This window comes from Callithrix jacchus, chromosome 2 (assembly GCF_049354715.1).
Source record: "Callithrix jacchus isolate 240 chromosome 2, calJac240_pri, whole genome shotgun sequence".
NCBI classification, from domain to species: domain Eukaryota; kingdom Metazoa; phylum Chordata; class Mammalia; order Primates; family Cebidae; genus Callithrix; species Callithrix jacchus.
Window position 1 is genome coordinate 149,617,352 of NC_133503.1, and position 21,770 is coordinate 149,639,121.

At 34.3% G+C, this 21,770-nt stretch overlaps 1 protein-coding gene across 5 annotated transcripts in view; it reads left to right on the top strand.

The window, feature by feature from the left end:
- The window catches only part of PDE4D (phosphodiesterase 4D), a 1,594,380-nt gene that overhangs the window by 333,206 nt on the left and 1,239,404 nt on the right, over window positions 1-21,770 (top strand). For all 5 annotated transcript variants that reach the window (XM_078365479.1, XM_078365477.1, XM_078365476.1 and 2 more), the window contains one exon: window positions 5,077-5,210. In XM_078365479.1, the coding sequence (XP_078221605.1) occupies window positions 5,169-5,210 (42 nt within the window). In that variant the 5' untranslated portion in view covers window positions 5,077-5,168. The remainder of the gene's footprint in view (window positions 1-5,076; window positions 5,211-21,770) is intronic.

Genomic DNA, 21,770 nt, shown 5'->3' on the forward strand with positions numbered 1-21,770 from the left:
TGGCAAGTTTTAAGATGTTAAACTGTGCTGGGAAGATTACAAGATATGTCTGGGTTGACTTATGAAACTCTTTTTAGGAAAATCCATGCACAGGACAATAATCATCAGCTGGACACAGGACTGGGCATGGAACACAGAGTCCTCTCATTTTTGTGTTGTCCTAGGCAGTTCTGTGATCTTAGGCTACTTATGTTCCCTATACTTCAATTACCCTATTTGTACCCTACGCTCTTCTAGATCTCAGATTCTATAGCCTCTAGCAAGAGCTCTGATTAATCATAGCCTCAGATAAAGAGCACCCCTGAGAAAAGAGAGAAAATGTAAAGAGCAGGAACTCTCTATTGTCATCTTTAGATGTGGACTAATAAGTCCTTTCTTTCCATTCACAATTTTAGAAGGAATGAGGAGGTATCCGGAACTTTCTTCCTTTGTTTCTACCACAGATGTAGCAGAGAATCAAGTTATCTATGTTATGCGTGTGGAGAGCAAATTAGTGGACATTTAAGAGCCCAAGGCAATCATTCAAACTTTCCCATGAAAAAAAATCTGTTTTTACATCCTTGTATGTTTATTTTCTTTTAACTTTTTGACTATTTAATTATTGCATTGCCTCTTCACAGTTTCTTTCCTGCAGCTACTTTGGGGAGTAAACCTTGATAAATTAAGCCCGTTTTTATTGTTTTTATTATATTCATTTGGAGTTGTCTTTGATATTGATCAAGCTTCTCTTTGTATGCCTGCCACATGCATTCATTCTTCATTCAGATTAGAATCTAATTAAGAAAAGAAACTGCCAAGTTTGGTTTCATTTTTATGTCAACTTTATGCAGCCCTAGAAAAATCTATCTTTTGATGAGCTGGAGACAACAGTAAGTTAGAGACAGAGTTAATCCATTACACCTTGATCATTCATAGGCAACTGCACCCAAACAATTCTTTCTCTTCACATCAAGAAAGTGTGTTGTTTATCTGAGAGTTTAGTACTGTGCCTGGCACATATAAGGTTTTTAAACAACTTTCTAAAACCAATAAACTTTTTAAAACCAATGTATCTGAGTGGCTTTATAATTCAGCAGTCACTACATGAACTGTCTTACTATGTAGAAGAAAAAAATATTAGTTCAAAAAACGGGGAAAAAATAAAAGAATCCTTTGTAAACACATAAAACATGTCCTGTTCAATAGCTTCTCTAATATTTGTGGATTATTGTAACCACTTTTCACTCTTATATTTAAGGGTGTCATTCTGTATGGGGAATTGACTGTTTCAATACATAGAATTACATTTGCAGGGAACTTAAAGTTCCCAGAAAATTTTCTGAGATATTATCTGATTAATCCCCATAACAACCCTGTGATGTGGGTTGTGGAAATATGAGGGAAAAAAGGATAGGGATTTTCCTAATACCATACAGTTTGTGTGTATGATGTAGCAATAAAAGTAGAACTAATTTTTTTTCTGATAACCAGTCCAAGATATTTTCTGCTCTATAAATCTTTAACCTCTAGAATAGAACCCATCTTAATTCCCTTATTCTTGCATCGACACAGCAAAAGTTATACAGGTGCTCCAGCTCTAATTCCATCTCTGAATATTGCAGCACTATCTGTCTTACCCACCTCCTCTCTTCATTTTTGTTTCTAAAGTGTTCTCCCTGCAGGAGCTGACTCTTCCTTCTTTCTAATTAATGTTATGTGGAAACTCCTATCATAATGAAATTGCACATGTGAGTGTTCTCTCCTGGCTTTCTTCTCAGTGCACCTGGAGGGAGAAAGCTTTTCTGCAGTCTCACCAAATTATCTTTGCTAAGAGAGAAACTTATAGGAACTAAGGTAACTGCCTTCCTAAGAGTCAATCTTTTTATCAAACATTCTTTAGTTTAGGCACAGCTTTGATATTTGCAGAGGTTAACACTTGTTGACAAATAGAACTCACCGGTTCATGCTATTGGCAGCAAAGTCCTATGGAAGAGTAGTCAAAAACATGCACTTTAGAGGCAGACAAATCAGGTGTGAATCCTGGTTCTGCTATTTCCTGGGCAATTATTGGAAAGTTTAAAGGTAATTATAGATAATTTTTTACAGAGAAATGAGTTAGCAGAACATGCAATCGTCTTCATAGACTGCAGAGCAAACCTGTGTGGCACATTTGCATTTCTTCTTCATCTCCACTCTCCTCCCTGCCCTACATTGGGGGGGCTTTGTGCCCTGGAAGGCTGACCAATGAAATGTACATCTTCCTCCTTTGCCCTCCTGCTTGCTTGCCTTTGGTGAGTGGAAAGTCCTAGCAAAAGAGAGATGGAGAAAGGAAAATGAGACTGGGTGCATTTTCTTATCTCTTCCCTTTCGGGGTCACCTGAAGCTAGCTGTGTCCGAGAGAGGAACTTCACTTTTCAAGGCATCCTACTCTGTATGATGCTTTTTCCCAGGTATGGGCAACCCATCCCTCTTAGGGTAAAAACTTGGCTATTGCTAGTTCCAGGTACTGTGCCATCCTTTGAAGATTCCTCTACCATATCAACATCTCCTTAAACAGTCTCTTTGATAAACCTGCTGTACATGATCCTAATAAAAGTATGCTGTCTGTTTATTTCTGGACCTTAACTGATAGATTATTCATACTGGTTAGTGGAAAGTAGATATGTCTACAGATGTATTATTTGAGAGAGGTTAGCATTTTTAGGAGAAAAAATAAGAGTGGGCTGCTGTTGCTTGCCATTTGATACTAAGAGGAAAAGAAGGTAATGATGATGGATGATGATAAAGAAATGATGCTGCTGAGCTCCATATACCTCCTATAAGCCAAGCATTCTCCTAGACGATCCTTTTTACTTCATTTATTTTGAAAACACATATGTGTGTTCTTATCTTTCTTTTGCAGATCTGGAAAAAGTTCAGAGGGATCAAATAATGTACCTAAAAGCTATATAGAATGCCAGTGGAGAGCTGAAATTTTAAACTATGCCTACTTGGTTTGATAGCCTATGCCCTTTTACTGAAGCTAGGTGCCTCCTAGCTATACAGGCTGAGAAGAGCCATCCCATCATCAGTCAGTTTTCAACTGAATGTCTTTGCCTATTCAAATTGCTCTAAGTTCTAAATTCCTGTAGGAAAGTATCTCTTAATGATGGTCTTCAAATGATTTCAAGGCAATTTTTTTTTAAAGCTGGTTAATTCAGCAAAGCGTATCAGGTCAAATCCATTATTTGTCTGATTTGACTGATTTGTTAACTATTGAGTCACTAACCCAGTAGGGCAACGATTACATGGTTGTCCCCAAGACTACTTATTAAATGCTGGCTGAATAATTAAATATTTTGAATATTTTAAATATAATTTCTGATACTATGTAAGCTTCCCACAGCTGTTATCTAAAGTTTGTTTCTCCCTAGATATGGAATATTTTGTTCACAGTTTGTATTACTTCTAATTCTTAAATAAAATGAGTAACAGAATTCTGCATTTTCTGAGACCTGTAGGAAACTAGTTTGTAAAGGTGATTCAATTCCTCATGGTATACCAGCTGAGAACTTTCCATTTGTCAATCAGCTTCTCACTCCAAATCCTACTCCTTAAAAAAAAATCCATACACACTCAGAAACACAATATTTATCTTAGCAACTCACATTTGTGCATTTTTCTTTAATCTTCAGGCAAGCATTTCTGTCAACCTTGGATCAAGGCTTTGTCCCTTGTTTCCTTTTGAGTTCCTAAGTTGCATCTAGAGATATTCTTAACCATCGTGACCTTTATTTCTCTGTTTCTACCTCTACTTTGCTGGGGTGGGACCTCTGACCTCCCTCAAAGTATCTTCCTTTTATTTTGAGAAGACTTGAGAGAGTGACTCACATATATTCCAAACAAGTATTTTCAGCCTTTAAAAAGCTGTGTTCCCTACAGTATTCTCCACTTTCATTTTGTATGTTTTTTCAAAAAAATTATATATGGTTACTTTGTCTTTTTATCTTTTAAATGTATAACTTACACTACTTAGTACTTCAATATTTTTTGATCGTTTTGGCAGAAGCAGTTCCTTCAGACCTTGGTCACTGTTACTCTTTTCCTTAAGTCTCAGACACATGTTTTTTCTTTTTTGAGAAGCTTAGAACAAACCCAAATGATAGAACTACATGCTGCTGTTAGCATCAGCCTACACCTACAATATTAGCCTAAACCCACAATATCAGAGTGTTTGTGGTTTGACCAAGCCTTTTATCCCCTTTCCCTTACAGGAAGTTCTTTCAGCCCACATGCAAATATACCTTATACATATGTAGGTTGTGTCCAGATATAGCAGAATATCATAAATTAACACAGTATATACAGCTGTTCCATTTGTTCTTTCCTCAAAACTCAAGATGGAGAATCTCCATTGTAGTGTCTAGGAGAAAGTGAAGATTAGTTAGGTAATGAGGATATCAGTGTCATTCAAGTGGCAATTACTCTGGAATATTCCTTGAAATAACAGTTACTGCTTAACAATTATTGTTTATACTTTTTGTTTTCATCTTCTCAAGCATTCCTTATAACTATTTGGAACTAAGGGGGTAAAGAACTCACTAAATTTACTGAAGAGTCATTGGGTTGGCTTCAAGGTACTATCTATTATTGTCAGTGAAACAAGAGGCAAAGATGCAGTGGTTTAGAGGGATCTTTTCTTCAGATGTAGTTAAGATTCCTCCAGCAGCGGATCACCTTAGTGATTCTTTAGTGACAAATTGTTGAGTCCCTAGCTGTCCCAACAAGAATCAACACATATACAACTCAGTTTGCATCTTTATTTCATATACATAACTTTAGGTATGGCTACCATATCTATTTTTTTTCAGCCACTAAAATTGTAGGCTTGAATATTTAATGGAAAAACAGATGGTGCTTGAAATCTCTAACTTACATTTAACAAAAGCTGTTTTGGAAATGTTGCTTTTGTATACTTTTTTATTGCTTCAAACACAGCACCATTTTAGCCTGTTCCAATGAATTATTTAAGAATTTCTGTCCTAGTCTAAGACAGCATTTCAAAGCGCACGTGTTAATCATGTACTTGATTAAACAGTTCTTTCCTTTTCTTTCCAGCATTCCAGTTGGCTTTTGAGCGGATACTTGTTGCAGTGAGAGCATCGACACTGGAAACACTAGTGCCAATTTTAATTACTTAAAACACCACGATGAAAAGAAATACCTGTGATTTGCTTTCTCGGAGCAAAAGTGTAAGTAACTTTTGTTTTCATCTATTTTCTAAACATATGTACCTACAATATTTTACTTTTTGTTTTGGATTTTAATACTGTGCTATCATGATTCAGCTTATGGGAAACCTTTAGTTAACTTTCAGTTCTCTGACTGTACACAGCTTATCAACAAATGAAGATTTGTTTGTCTGTGTGGCCTGGTTAGCATTTGATGAGAATTATCTTTCAGCTAGTTTATACCTTACCATTCATTCATACAAGTCTAAAAGCATGATATTGAACACTCTGATTTTTGAGTGCATGCAGAAAATATATAATTAAAACTTATAATAGAAGGAATTTATGTCTTGAATAGGAAACTTTCTGGGCACTAGTCCAAAAGCATACATTAAACTTATGTCATTAAGTACTTCAGTCAGTCACATTCTGAAAGTTCTTCCCTTCCATGAAATTTCTACCGTGGCATATATCTCTAATTTCCTCTTTTAATATTCCTTTTAAACATTTTAAAGTGAACATCCTCTGTGCTCTACTAAAGGTTAAGCCTTCTTCCCAATTACTTAGTGTTCTTAAGTTACCACAGTCATGATACTTTTAAAATGTATATTAGTTTATGGAAAAAAAAAAAACAAATAGAGCATCTCAAAGAAAGCTACTCAAAGCTAGGATGAAAGCAGACTGTTATTTCCATCAAACAAGCACTAAGAACATATCCCTTTGTTCCTTTGCCCAAGGGGGATAAGGCATCTAAACAGATATTGTTGTGACGTAGGAACATTCATTTGAAGGCATCAGAAAAACCCCAAATGCAAACACATTTCTCTAATATGGGAGCATTTTGAGATATAACCAGTGATTCTATGGTGATGGCCCAAGGCCATCTTTCATTCTTTCCATTGAGTTACCATCCAGCTTTTAAGGGTGAGGCAAGAGTATGTGCAAATAAAGTATAATATGCCCAACTGGGTTTGTTAAAATATGAGGATATGCTAAGAGATATGCCAATCCTTTTACTGAATATTGTGTTTAATAACCAACCAAGAAAATTCAACAAACTCTGAGGAATTGTTCACATTTATTTGTTTTACTGGTTGGTGTTTGGTTGTATGGATTATTGCATAAAAGAATGGGCCATCGCTTTGAGCCTGGAATTCCTTTTATAATCATACAAAGTTGCTCATTGTAAGGAGGTGACCTGCATACCAATTGCCAAACTGCAATCACATCTTTCTCTTACTGAGTTTTCTTACTACAAATTAAATATGAAAGCACACTAGTCATATAATGTTTTCTTCTTTTATTGCATTTCAGAGACGTGATCTAAAAAAATACATAAAGGCAAAACGGAAAATATTTTTAATAATTACGAATATGTCATTAACCATTGCCCTCTTCTTGGAGGAAAACACTCTAAAAGCAAATGATTAACTGAGCCATGACTTTAAGGAACTGAGAGTACTAAATGCTTCTTGGAGATTTCCTATTCGTATTTGTTTGATGCAAAAAATTTTATCTTGGTGGAAAGGCTCAAGCTTTCCAGATTAAGAGAACTGAGTTGCCTACATTTGTCCAAATATAAACAGTAGAACTCTTATTTCACTACTTCTTAGCTTCTTGAAAATCCACTGGCATAAAGAAAGTGCTTCTACTTAATTAAATGACTTTAAGAAGAAGTTAATGTTTATTAGAAAAAAAGAGCCAAACTTACTGCCTAGTTAGAAGTTGTCACTTTAGGACTACAAAATTTTATTTCGCTCTGGTCTAAGCATGTTACCCCCCAACGCTTAAGATTTTGCCATAATGTAACCCAAAATTGTATACTTAGAGATAGGTGTTTCCTGTGTTTGGTGAAGAAAGTTTAAAGAATTAGTTCTCTTTAGAATCTGAGGATGTTTTTCTTTGGCATTATGACATTTGAAAATCCAAAAAAAGTTTGAAATTTAAAACAGTCAGTGTTCCTCCCTACGTGCCTCTCTGTAGGTTTGGTATCGTTCATTGTGAAAATTTAAGCCATACAAAAGAGGTGGAAAAAAAGATCATCCTTAAACAGTCACCTTATTTAGTGAATTCCTCTCATGACAGGGGTTCCAGTGTATTTTGGAAGACCATTTAGTCACTTTTCATCTCAAACAATTCAGGCATAAGATGGATGGTTAAACTAGGTGAGAGTTCTGCTTCCTACCAGTTATGAGTTTCTATGATTCTGTATCATGTTGTGCTCATTCATAAGTTGAATTGAAGACCAGTTCCCAAATAAATATAAAATCAAGGCATCAGGGGAAAGAGAGTATATTAATCAGCTTTGGCTACCATAGCAAAATACCATAACTCGGTAACTTAAGCAGAAATGTGTTTTATCATAATTTGGCAGGCTGGGAAGTTCTACATCAAAATGCCAACCAATTCTGTTCCTAATAAGCTCTCTCTTCCTGGTTTTCTCATGGCTTGTAGACAGCTACTTTTCCCCTGGGTCCTCACATGGCAGAGAAAGAAAGCAAGTTGTCTGATGCTGCTGCTTTTAAGGTCACTAATCTCCTCATTAGGGCCCCACCTTCATGACTTCATCTAATCCTAATTACTTCCCAAAGACACCACCTCCAAATACCCTCACACTGTGGGTTAGGGCTTCAACATTTATATTTCAAGGGGACACAAAAATTTGGTACATATGGGAATTTGATATTCTTAAAGGATGGATGATTAATTTTAATAAGTCTCTGTCATATTTAAGCCCAAAGGGTAGTGACCAGTATACTGGAATCTGTATGTTCTCCCAATTTGATAACACTGAAAATGATCTGGTCATCATATTTCTCTTCATTTCTTATTTTCTAAATTTTATGTTAGGGACATTCTTACTAATGATGTTTGAAGTCTAATAATCTCTTCATAGACCTAGGAGTTAGTTTTAATTTTACCAAAAAATGATTTTCTTCTTTCTTCACTATTCTTGGTTTGCTTATTTTATATTGTTTTTTCTTAATATCCAAACCAATGACACAGGTCTCTGAAGTATCTTGTCCTATCAATGGATTTACTATTCAACATTTCAGATGTTTATAAATTTCAGAACTGAGTATCTGAGTTACCCTTCTTCCCTCTGCTAATGCCTGCTTTCTTACTGGCTTTTAGATAATTAGGGGAGGGAAGGAAATGTACAGACAAGAGGAGAGGATATAACATTTTTGTTGTAATAGTATATTTTAAAATCAAGAGTTAAACAAAAATTTCAAGCCTCTTTTTTTCTTTACAATATCCCTATTATTCTCCAAACTCATGAATTTTTATGAATCTTCTCATCTGGAGAATAAACTAGATAAATTTTAATTCTTATTCATTAATGAATTTTCTTGTGTATTGAATTCTAAACTCTCTTGTAGTCTTTTGCATTAAACTCCCAATTTTCCAGTGCACTGAATCATTTTCTTCCTACCAGTTTGAATATATTCAAGATGTCATCTACTCAACCGGATTTGTAATTTTCTTGAAAAAATTGCCCTTTATTTGACTTAGGATTCATTTGGATGCTCTACATTTGGTTAAATTTGTCACTCACCAGATGTCTTTAATTGATGTTCCCTGTTCTTTTTTGAAGAATTGTTGTTTAGTCCTCATTCAAAACTGGAAGCAAGTCCTTGGTGTTTTGAAGGCACAGGGTATCTGGCACATTCTTTGCATATTGAATGTAAGGCCCACTAAATAGGTTGTCAGTTTTGAGTCCAGGAGCTAGCAGTCCATCTGGTGAAATTATTCCCAGTAGGCTCCCAAGAATTGCTTATTTTCACAGAAGACTTTAAAAATATTATTCAAACATTATAAACTAAAGTGATTTTATTCTTTTAAAAAAGGCTTTTTTTTTCCCATCTATACCTTTACATTGCTGAGTTTTTAGAAGCAATCACTTACCTAATGACCCAGGGTGCATTATTTATGCTATTTTCTCTGCATTTCAGTGTCCACCTGGAGAGGGCAGCCAAAAAATAAATTTGAAAAAGATGACACATTTTGTTATGGCACTTCAGAGCTATCCACATTCATTTTTTCTCACAATTTCTCTATAAGAATTTTTTATTCATGTGGTTAAAGTAAAATTAACAAATTTCTTCCTAGTTGGGCTTCATGTCTGCTATGTTCAACCCCACCTAAGCTATGAGGCTGACAAAGCTGTTGCAGCTTAGAATCCTATAAGGTTAAGGATGTAGAAACTGATTTTTTTTACTTGTATTCACTCAGGAGGGTCCAAAGACGGTCAGAGGTGACACTGTAGGTAAAAAAAAAACCTTTGAAAAGCACAAAATACAAAACAAAATCAAGTTCCTGCTTGTGTCTTTATTCACAACAAACTGATATGAGAAGCTGTAGTGTTAGAGATTTTACTCCTTTGGTCTTTACACCTGCCTTATGCCTTATTCTCCTTTACAAATTTCTATAAATATTTACTGCATGGTTACTGTGTGTTAGGCTCTGTGTATCCAATGCAAGATACATGTTCTCTCTACCCTCGTAGAGCGTATCTAATAACTAAGTTTATTATTTTTATAATCTGTTAAAATTATTTCTCCACTCTGATCACCCAAATCTATCCCATTTTAATCTTTAATTCTTAGTAGGAAGACTGAAGTTCTGTCTCTCTCAAGTCTCTATGTACTTGCACATTATCATGTTGTTGGCACCCTGTTTAGTAGGGATATTTTGAGCTGTGAATAATGTGCCATCATTGACAATTATGCTCATTGTTGCAGAAATGTAGATTATTTCAGAGTGGGTAAAAAGAATTTTTCTCAGATAATCAACAATAGTATAAGAATAGCCAAGAATATAAATAAATGTGGGTATGACAAGAAAGATCTGAAAGAATAGGGACTGATCAGCAACCATTTGCTTTGAAATCAATCATATGTCACATGACTATTTTAGTGGCCAAAGCCAATCATTAAATTGTCATCTTGGAGAAATCTCCCCCTTTTCTTTTTCTATATTGTGATGGTTTTCTATTTCATTTTTGAAAAATTTCAAGTTGTAGTTGAATTACACATGATTATGTCCAAGACATAATTGCATATATTGTATTTACCGGTATAAATACCACAGATACACAAAAATGGAGACGAGTCTTGTTGCATTGACAATGAATATTAAAAAATTATTCTTACAGACAAAAGCTCTCTATAACAAGGTGAGATTTTGAAGAAAAGCATAATTGGTGGAGTTTTCTATCAGTTGTATTTGCTCTAGAAAAATGTTTATGTATAATGGCTTCTTATTTTTAACTGAAGGTAATTCTCTATTTTAAAATATTGTTTAGCTGTTTTTTTCATTATTGAAATGGCAAATGTTTTGAAAGCTAAAAAATTGACTTCAATTAAAATTATTGATGTGTTTACATTGTTTCTCATGATCAGCACTTTCAAGGGCAGAACTGGAATGGTCCCTGAGTTACAGTTCTGGCTTTGCATCTGTGCATTTATGTCTCTTGGTAGAAGTGGGAGTAAAAGAACCATAAGTAATTAGATTTATTATCAAATGCTTCTAATACCTAGCATGATTTTTTTCAAAGGTAAAATGAGAAAATAGCATAGAAATCACATTAAAAAAAGCAAACAAAAAATCCAAACCAAACCATCAAGCAAAAATCACTTTAAAAATGCTTTACAGGCTGGGTGTGGTGGCTCACGCCTGTAATCCCAGCACTTTGGGAGACTGAGGCAGGCAGATCATGAGGTCAGGAGCTCCAGACCAGCCTGGCCAATATGGTGAAACCCTGTCTCTATTAAAAATATGAAAATTAGCTGGGCCTGGTTGTATGTGCCTGTAGTCCCAGCTACTCAAGAGGCTGAGGCAGAAGAATCATTTGAACCTGGGAGGCAGAGGTTGCAGTGAGCCGAGTTCGCGCCACCACACTTCAGCTTGGGTGACAGAGTGAGACTCTGTCTCAAAAAAAAAAAAGTCATGTAATAATAAATAAATAATGTTCTATGCTTCTGCAACAAATCCTTTAAGTCTCAAAGATTTCCTAAATGGAATTAATCCATCAATAAGCAGATAACGACTTTATTTTTTTTGTTGTGAAACTAACTCTTGTCAGTTCACAAGTTTCCTTAACTTGTGCAAATTAAAAGTCATAATAGCAAGGCAAAGAATGGTTGGTTGGTATGTAGTTAGCGCCACCTTGACCCTGCTTTCCAATTCTTTCTAATACCCAGCATATGCCATATGCCTCACACATGGAGGTAGGGATTCAGCCCCACTTAGAGCCCAAGAACTACTGGGAATAGACATTTAGCTTATAACTCTTTTATGGTCATATTCCCCTCCCACTGCCATGCTTTCTACTCTGGTAGTCTGAACTTCTGCTTCAATTTTGTTTCTGTGGTAAGAATTTGACTGTGCTCGCAGCCCTCACCATCCCAAATTTAATCCAATCTTCAATATTTATTAAGCCTTCACCAACTATTTGACCAAACTCTGACAGTTACATCCTACAGAACTGTGCACCAAATGGTACCCCAGCAGTCCAGAGTTATCACACCACCAATTCACTTCCAGGTTGGGCTTTAAGATTTGCAGAGAATCTTGCTTTTGAAATTGCATTGGCTTTTAGCTAAATGTTTTAAATTACTGAAAAAAATGATAATATCACAGTACTACAACGAAAATAATCCTTTCTGTAAATTCATTTAAAACAAGAAATAACAAACCTTAAATGTCATCTCTGCTTATTGCAAGTCCTTAAAAATATTATTAAATGTCCAACTTTTATTTTTCTAGAAGAGGCCATTACATAGCATTAATTTGCCAGCAGGGGTCTATTTGAACATACCAAAAAGAGACCTAGACATTTCTCAGAAACAATAGTCTCTGAAAGATACTCAGAATACAAGGGATTGGAGGAAAAGATGAGAGATCTCCAGTATGTCTGCATATAAGGGCTGAAAAAGGAAAAGATTCCAATTGTGTTTTTTCTTTGCAAGTGCTCATGCAGGGATTCAGAACATGTAATCCTCACCCAAAGTAAATGAAATAATTGCCAGGTAGTCAAAAAAGACCATACCCTTGTGTAGGTGGTACTGTTGTCTATTCGGAAAGCATTTATACGTTTTCATTTTCTGAAACAATGCTGGAATGTTCTAATGCAAGAAGGGAGAATTGAAAACAACAACCCTAAAATGCAATTAAATATTGGTAAAAGTGACTTAGAATAGATGTAAGTTAAAACTTTCTGACAGGGTTTTCTAGCACTGAGACAGTATTTTTTGGGGAAATTATAAAATGATCTTATATCAAGATCTTTTCACAATCTGATGAAGTCTTCATGGTTCTTTAAATTATATTGTTAATATACTCTGAATTATAAAAATTTAAATATTTCAGTTTATAGTCTTTAACTTCTCACTATTATATTTATAAATATGTATATAATATGTACATATGTAAATATTCACGAGGAAGATTAACAAATATGTTAATTGGCATCTGCTCATTTAAAACTAAATGTATACTTTCATTACAGTAATATATATCATTCATTAAATTATCCTGTGGCTTAGTTTTAAAAATTCTTACTGGTATATGACTTTGGGTGAATGACCTCACTGGTCTCTGTATCACTCATGTATAACATGAGGGGAGTAGATTAAATGAATGAAAAGATTTCTTTCAACTCCAAGGCTATGTCAATGTTTTTCCAAGATTGTATACTTCTTAGAACAGCCTCAGTAATAATTTTTCACATTATGAACATTGCAGTCAAAGAATACGTTCTTCTTAACCTAACAAATGACTATTCTTTCCATCAAAGTATAAACAGGATTCTGATTAATAAATTGAGCTCGTCGAATCTGCCAAGTATGCAAAATCACTGCTTCTGTTTGTTGGACGTTTATTGCCTCTAAGAATTGATGGAATTGAAAATAACCTCATATTACTGGGACTTCAGAGAATTAATTATTTAAATTTTTTGCTGCTTTAAACATTAATTCTCTTTCTTTACCCATACATTTCTTTCCCCATATGTGTTCTTTCCCCATATGATAAGAGCTGTAATATTTTGAGTGGTTGTGCTTTGAAGAAATCTGAATCCATATTCCAATGACAGCAGCTTTGGCCAGTGACCAGCTCTCTGCTGATAACTACCATTTTGAACCCTGCAGTTCACCTGTGGTCATATCAAGCCTGTCTGTTTCTCCATTAACAGAGACCTCTGAATTGTGCCAAATGTGGATAGTGTGGATTCCTCACTTTTCTGAATTATAACCAGTTCTAGGCGTCAATATGCAACCAAACTTTACTGAGTCCTGGGCATAATGGAGGGAAATCATAGTGTAGAAAGAAAACCATAGGACTGAATATAAGAAGTAATCATTTCTGGCATTACAGGATAAACCTAGTCCTTTCTGTGTAGTTACTGACCTACCTGCTGTTACTTTGTTTATCTTCCCACAGTGAAATGCATTTCTTCTTATGTCTTACATGGTTTCCAGGCTCTTTACTCCAGGTAACCCAGGAGAAACCCCTCATTCCAAGTTCAAGTAAACAAATAATTTACAAAGATACAACTCTGCCCACTACAAAAATTCCTTTCACAGCGTTACACAAAGGCATTTAGACTGAAACATCTATGTTACAGACACGGACCTTGACTAGTTCTTTGTCAAACCAAAGGAGCAATCTTTCCTCAAAGCTGGAATAACACCTTTTCCTTTAAAAGAACACTCCGTGTCCCACACCCCCAGGTATTTAAGACTTTAGAAAATACTTGGATCCATTATCAGCCAAGAGTACCCCCATTCCAATAAAAATATTTAAAGACATGGAAAAATCAATGAATCCAGACAATCATCATTCTCACCAAACCTTTATCATTTCCATAACTCGCAGTAGATAATGTCAATTCTTCATTTTAGTAAATTAAGAAATTTCAGCATGAACTATCTAGCTTCTGATTTAAGCTCAGAGAGGCAGAGAGCTTCAAAGAGTGTCTTTTTCATCCTTACTGTAAGGAAAAAGCTGTACAAACTACTCATTCATGATTTTAAAAAATATACCAGTAAACTGAGGTTGTAGGCAATCAAACAACTCAAAATCTATAAAGAGACGGGCAGCTGCAAGGAGAAAGAGGATGGCATCATTTGTTTTTCCTTGGCCAGACACCACCAGATGTCATATAAACCAGCAAGATGATTCAGCTAAACATTTTAATGAATTGCTAGAGGCTGAGTATGGGCTAGTATGAAAATGTGACACTGGAGATGGCAGATATAGGGGGTACATCCTGTAGCAGGTTTTTCCTCCAGAAATCCCATTAGGCACTCTCAGGAAAGAGTGGAGAGAACAGCAGCCACTTTCAGAACCACACCCATTTCCCAGTGGAATAAAAGAGTTATTTGGCAAAAATAATAACAACAACCATTGTCTTAGGGAACTGAAGGAAACCCGTTGGTGATGGTGGCAATAAGAAACATGATTGTAGTGAGGAGAAGAGAAAGAAGTAATGCTCTATCCCTGGAGTAGGGAATACATGCTAGGATTAGCACAACACTTGGAGAAAGTTGCAGGGGCACTGGTGAAGGCCACATTGCTTATACAGAGGTACACATTACCTACCTAAGACTGAGTCTTAATCAGAGCATCAAGGAATGCCCTTCCTCCGTGGCCTGCTATCAACAGCTTAACAAGTGTTGAGTATAAATAATATTGGAATATGGCTGAACATTCGCTTTAGGCCCTGGCATTAAGGGAAGACCCAAAGCTAAAGGGAAAGCAAATCTTAAGAAAATAACGACTGGCGAGCAATTTCACAATTTACTCCTCTTTAAGCCTCCAAAAATACCTACCTCGGTATCTACTGTCCTACACAAGATATCTGGCTTTCAGCAAAATATTATGAGGCATATGAAGAGGCAAGAGAAAGAACTCCAAAGAGATAACACATACAAACATGTGATATATGGAACACATATTAAAATTGCCAGACAAGTAATTTAAAATAACTATGATTAATATGTTCAAGACTCTAATGGAAAAGGTCGACCACATGTGAGATTAGATAGGTAATTTCAGAGGAGATATGGAAACTAAGAAAAATCAAATGGAAATGCTAGAAATCAAAAACATAGTCAAAGAGATTTTTAAAAATGTCTTTGGGCTTGTTAGTAGACTTGAGATAGCTAAGGAAAGAATCAGTGGACTCGAAAATAAGTCAGTAGAAATTACCCAAACAGAAAAAGGAGTGGAGATAAAAGGGAGAAAGAACATAACAGAGCATCCAAGAACTCTGGTAATATTATATGGCATGACATATTCATAATTGAAATGATAGAAGGAGAAGAAAGTAAAAAAGAGGTAGAAGAAATGTTTGAAGAAAAAAATGGCTGAAAAAATATCCAAAATTGATGATGGACACTAAATCACAGACTCAAAATCTCCAAGTATATAAAGCAAGATACATACCAAAATAAATACACATGTGCAGAGGCATATTATATTGAAATTGCTAAAAACAACAACAATGTAGAGAAAACCTTAAAGGCAACCAGAGGGAGGGAATGATAAATTACCTCAAAAGAAATAACGATAAGAATTACAGCAAATTTCTCCTCAGAAACATTGCAAGCAAGTAGAAAAAGGAATGACATCTTTAAAGTAGCAAAAGAAAAACAAACCCTAATAACCCAGAATTATATACCCAGTAATAATAGAGTTAAAACAGGAAGTTAAATTTTTCTGACTGAACTATTTAGGTTCCTGTTCTTTCTGATGTCCCCGAAGTATGGACCTAGAACCTCTTTTATTTTATCTTTCCTTTTTCAAATCTGAGAGGGTAAAGATGTTTCTTCTATTCAAGACCAACACCTCTACCGCCTCAGAGGACTTAGTCAGCTGCCTCCTCCCTCTATAGGCTCAATTGCAATGTTGCTAATCTCTCTTCTCTCTCTCCTTTTTACATTGGTTTATGAACTAGACTATCCAGTCCTTTCTGTCACTCCTTTCCATGTATGTCTCTTTTGACAATTCTAATATTCATCTTTTTTCCCTAATATTTATTGATATTACCTTGCAAGGCTGCATGCTCCTTAAACTATGCTGTTCCCCAAGATTCAGTCATTGGCTCATATAATATTTTAAGCTATGAAAACACCTTAAAGATCATAAGATATCTCCTTTCCTGTCTTAACTATCTTCTATTTGAATCTCTCATTTTCCATATTCTCATATTTCTGGTTTTAGGCTTAGAACTCTAATCAAGTACTTGCTGAACATTCATAACATCTACACAACATTTCTTGAACTAGATCCATTCACTATTTTTCCTCATCTTTAAACATACTGCTTCATATTCTAAATACTCTCTATTATATTTACTGCCTCAGCTATGGATTGCCTAAAGCAGAGCCCTGTGAACCTTCCTTAGCTCCAGACTCATTATCCCTCCCAGTTTCTAAACAAGCAATAGGTGTTACTGCATGTATTGTGGGGTATATATTTCTGAGTACTTCTCATCCCAGCTTGACTTCTCTTTCTACCAATGCCCTGGGGATCACCTTATTTTTTCTTCCCAAGATGGGTCTCATTATAATATACCACAGTAGTGAGAAGTAGTAAAATTATGTAGTATATATGGAATCTGCTGACATTTGCTCTATTATCTGTTCTGTAGCAACTCTACTTTTTTTCTATTAACAGTGTACTAAGTGTTTTAAATCTGTATCTTTACACAACTGCTTCTGATTAAAGATCATCTTTAGATACTGAATTCATAATAAGGTATATCTTGATTGTGTGTGTATAATTTCTATTACAGCCATCATTCATAATTCATTATTTTTAAGGAATAATTATAGCAAAGGCTGATTAGATGAAATGTTAGATTATTTATTATACCAGATGTCAAATGGAATTAAAGTCTAATATATGTGCTAATGTGACTAATAAGAATAACAATAATAATTTAGAATTGCAAAATGCTTTCAAGTTTCCATATACCATTACAATATTTTCCTATATACCATTACAACATTTTCCTGTTTTTTTTTTTTTCTTTATAGAAACTTTAAGAGGTAGGAAAGGCAGTTATACTTATCCTCATTTTACAGAGACTCAAAATGAGCCTTTGGAGTCTCAAAATGAGCCTTAGACAGATTGAGTTAGTCAAGATTGCACACCTAGTAATGGTGAAGCACAGAGGTCCTTCAGTTCTTCTGATTCCAAATTCCTTACTTTGGTCTCTAAACCATGGAACTGACATAAATATAACTGTAGGCATCACTTATATACTAATGTATCTGTTATACCATGTGCCTACTGGAGAGAAATAAACATATTTATAGTCAAGTGTCTATATTTATAACTATCCTCACAGTTAAATAACAATGTTATATTGTAAACTGTAGATATTTTTGCATTCTACAATATGACAGAAAATGGATTTTTTGTTTAGGAAGACATTTTATGAATGGAGGCTTATTGGGGATCCCTACTATCCTTTCTTAAATCACAAGGAAGGTAAACTCTTTTGCATAATAAAGTATTAAGATTTTTTAAACTTGTCCCCTGACTGCTCAAGAGATAAAGGTTGGGGAGAGGCAGTGCTTTGGAGGACTCTGGTAAGTGAATAGATAAAAGAAAGCTTCTGCAGGGATAGAGCCATGTGGCAGCAGATAGGGCTTAGGAGAAGGAAATACCAATTGTCCCGGTAGCAGAGATGGCCTGATTAAAGCCATTTTAGGATGAATGAATTCTAGTAACCAGTTTTAAAGATTTGTCTGCTTTTTTTCCCTCAACCCTTTCTTTAAACTTTTGTAATCATAACAGCATTGTAACAATTTTGCCTCTCGATGGGAAAAGAAGGGCTGTGTTCCTACTTGAGACAGAACAGGAAAGAAAGGTACTGAGGGCAGAGTAAAAGTAATGATGACTGTGGAATTGGAATAACTATGCAGAGGAAGCTGTGACAAATAATTAGGCTTGGTGAAGTACCTCTCCCTTTGGAGGTATTTCTCAGAAATACTGGGAAGGGCTCTAAATGTCCCATTGTTATGTGAGGAGATGGCTTTGTTTATTGTATTGCTCACAGAAATCTGAATACATTCAAATATTTTGTGTAGTGTGTGTGTGTGTGTGTGTGTGTGTGTGTGTGTATTCTAAAGTGCTTGGCATAAGGCTATGCTATTTCAAATTAATTCATAAAATAATTTGGTTGATACAATATGCTGTGATCAACATTTATTGAGGGCCTTACCAAAGCCAACATATATATGTATATTTACTCATTTAATTCTCAAAACTATTCTATGGCACTAATATTTTATGTAACTATTGTATGATACTATTATTATTCCTGGTTTTTTGATAAACTAAGTACTTTGTGTAAAGTACACAAAGGAGCTGATACTTATGTCTAGAATACCTAAAACATACATTTTTGAAATTATAGAATATGAGGAAAAAGTCCCAACATTTTATGTAGGTTTTAATAATAAAACTGAAAAGTGAAATCATTTTAAAACCTTAAAATTAGTATATGGAAATACTTTGCTCAAAAGTGAATTTTAGACCTTCTGTCTGGATGTGGATATGAAACACATTATTCAGTTTCTTTTTTATAACTTTAAATAGCTTGTAAGACGGCACCTATGCAAATACCGATTTCTCTAAGATAAGAGGCCATACAGGCCTTATGACATTTTGAACATATCTTCCCAAATCTAATTAGAGGATGGTCATTCAGATTTCACTAGACCTAAATCTACAGTGGGATAGGTTTCAATCCTTTGTGGAAAAAGTATTTACAAAGCATATATGAGTTTCAGAATAGCAAGAGCTTTTATTCAGTCACTCTTTGAATGTGTTAACCCTTCCTTCTACCTCAGATCAATGCATTTTAATATTTAATAGAAAACTTGTTAAATATTAAAATATTAAAAATTATTTAATATTTTAATTGAAAAACAAAATATTCTCTGTTTTATATTTTGTTTAAATTGAGCTTTCATTGTTTCTATGATCAATTTTCAATTTGTTTCTACCTTGTACTTCAGTAGAACTAAAATGAATTCTAAAAACTCATAATAGCCTTCATCAATGTTCCCTTTCAGTAAATAGTATCTCTCTGCATATTTAGAACAACACAATTTTAAGAATCAACTGTATCAACCTAGAAATATGGTTTATTTTTCTCTCTCTCTCCAAAAACAATTGCAATCCTCTCATATAGTTCATCACCTTGCATTTACAAAGGAGCCACAAAGTTTGATTTGTGTATACTACTTTTGCCTAACTGTCTGGCTATCCAGCCGATGTACACATCAACAAATGACAATGTGTTCATTCTACCTTTGGTACATGGACTATTATTTGCTAAAAAAATTCCACTATATTTTAACTTCCCGTGGTAAGGTGATTTTGAATTATCTAGAAAATGGTTTCTTTATTTCAACAAGTATAACTCTGTGCTGCCAGATACATATTTTGATCCCAAACTTGAACATATTTTAATGGTTAGATTATTATACTTTACGTATGACAGATTTTATGGTTATTTTCACTTAAGCTTCCCTATCTTGTTCTCCTCTTTAAAAGTAAACTATTGGAAATTTCATCATTTCCATTATCAATACTAGAAATTAAACAGTCAGAGATATATGTCTTCTCAGAATTGACTCAATAGTTTTCTGTAATTTAGTAAGATGTTCTCTTCTGTTGTTTCTTCTATTATGTCATTGCATACCATCTATGTCATTATTGTGTTTCTCCTCATGATTTTTTCTGGATTACTGTAATTCTCTAATCAAGTGCTCTTTATTGTGTGTACAGAGGCCTCATTATGATAATACTATATAAAACATTTGTACAGTGCTTTTCAGTTTACAAAGTCATTTTCAGAAACATTACTTTGTTTGCAACTCATAACAACCTTGTACATTGGGCCGTGTTATTATTATTATTTGTAGATAAGAAAACACTTTTATCAGGTAATGGAGAAGGCATTTAAATGGAAAATTTTCAAATCCTTACCCAAGATATGTTCACTCTCTTTTCCCTCTTTTTTTCTTTGTTCCCTTTTACTCTGTATCCTTGGAATTATGTAGATCAATGTTCAAAGGCTAGCCTATTAGTTACTAGCCATTATTACTTTACTAAGCTGAGCCTTATTTGACTCATCCAGAGTAATACAGGTGATAATGACTACATCATCAGATTATGAAAAATAAACTAGATGAAGCATGTTAGTGTCTAACACAGTACCATTTTACCCATCTGGTGGCATAATATTCTAGATTGCCTATTCCTTACTGCTATGTAAATTTTCTTCTTTCCTGAAATTAAAATAATTATAATATTTAATCCAAATTAGACTCTGGAAAGATCATGGTCAATATAATTTATGAGAAAGAAAATGGCATCAGAAAAGAAAGAAAAATGCAGAGGATAGAGTAAAACTGTGAGCAATTTTCTGGGAACTATTGTGAAATTGAGGTTTTTAGGCTTTTTGTGTGGATAATGCAAACTAAATATAATTTGAGGGTCCACAAAACTTAAGTGATAGAAAATTTTGCTGAAATCAAGAATAATGAAAATTAATGGATTTTAAAAATTCTTGTTATTGCATTCTCTCACTTTTTAAAAGAATCTGTTTCTGCAGTAATAAAGGGGAACAGAGTATATTTAGTTTATTTAGACCTGGAATGGTTGCATGCCTGTATCTAACCCAGCATAAATATGTCCTAACTAATAAGGAATTAATGAAAACTTTGTGTTACTATTAATTGCTTGTGGATTAATAAATGAATTAAAAAATAGAGTTAGACAACTGTCTCATTTCTTCATCTCTTACCTTTATTCAACTTTTCTCTTTGTTTATTCTATAGTAGCAATGAATTCTATCAGACACTAACCCCAGCAAAAAAATTTGTTGTGCTCTTTGTGAGGGAAGAGGTTAGATTAGGATGAATTAAATATTTCAGTTGAAAAAAATATGAGCAAATTCATTTAAGAAATTTTGAAAACTCCTAAACAGTATATAAATACATGAAAGTTTAAATAATAATAAACACGAAGGTACATCTTTTGTGTTGTAAAAAATGTACTTGATCCTTTTCTTTAATGTTTCCTCATTTTTCTATTTTGTCTAGTGAGGATCTTCTATTGCAAGATTAAGGATAATTTTGCTCATGTTTTAGAACATTCTTAAGTTTTTTCCCTTTTCCCCTAACCTTAACAAACAAATTTCCTTTCAAATATACTAGATGCTTCAAGGATAGCTATTTGAAATAGTTCTTGAAGATTAATAATTCTCCATGGTGAGCTGTCTATTTATATTATGATAGGTGATCTTATAGAAGAGAAAAAGAATGCACAATCCTATAGTTAAAAAATACAATGAACAAAATGAAAAAGGTAGTAATAACAAGCACAACAACAAAAGCTCTAGTGGTATACTGAGAAACAATTGCATTCTTTTGTTCTTTTTTCTTCTAAATCATTATGTTGCATGAAGTACAGCCATATTAGTAAATATGTACTAACACATACCTAGACACGCACAATCAGCCCTCATATTCATGATTTCTGCATCTGTGG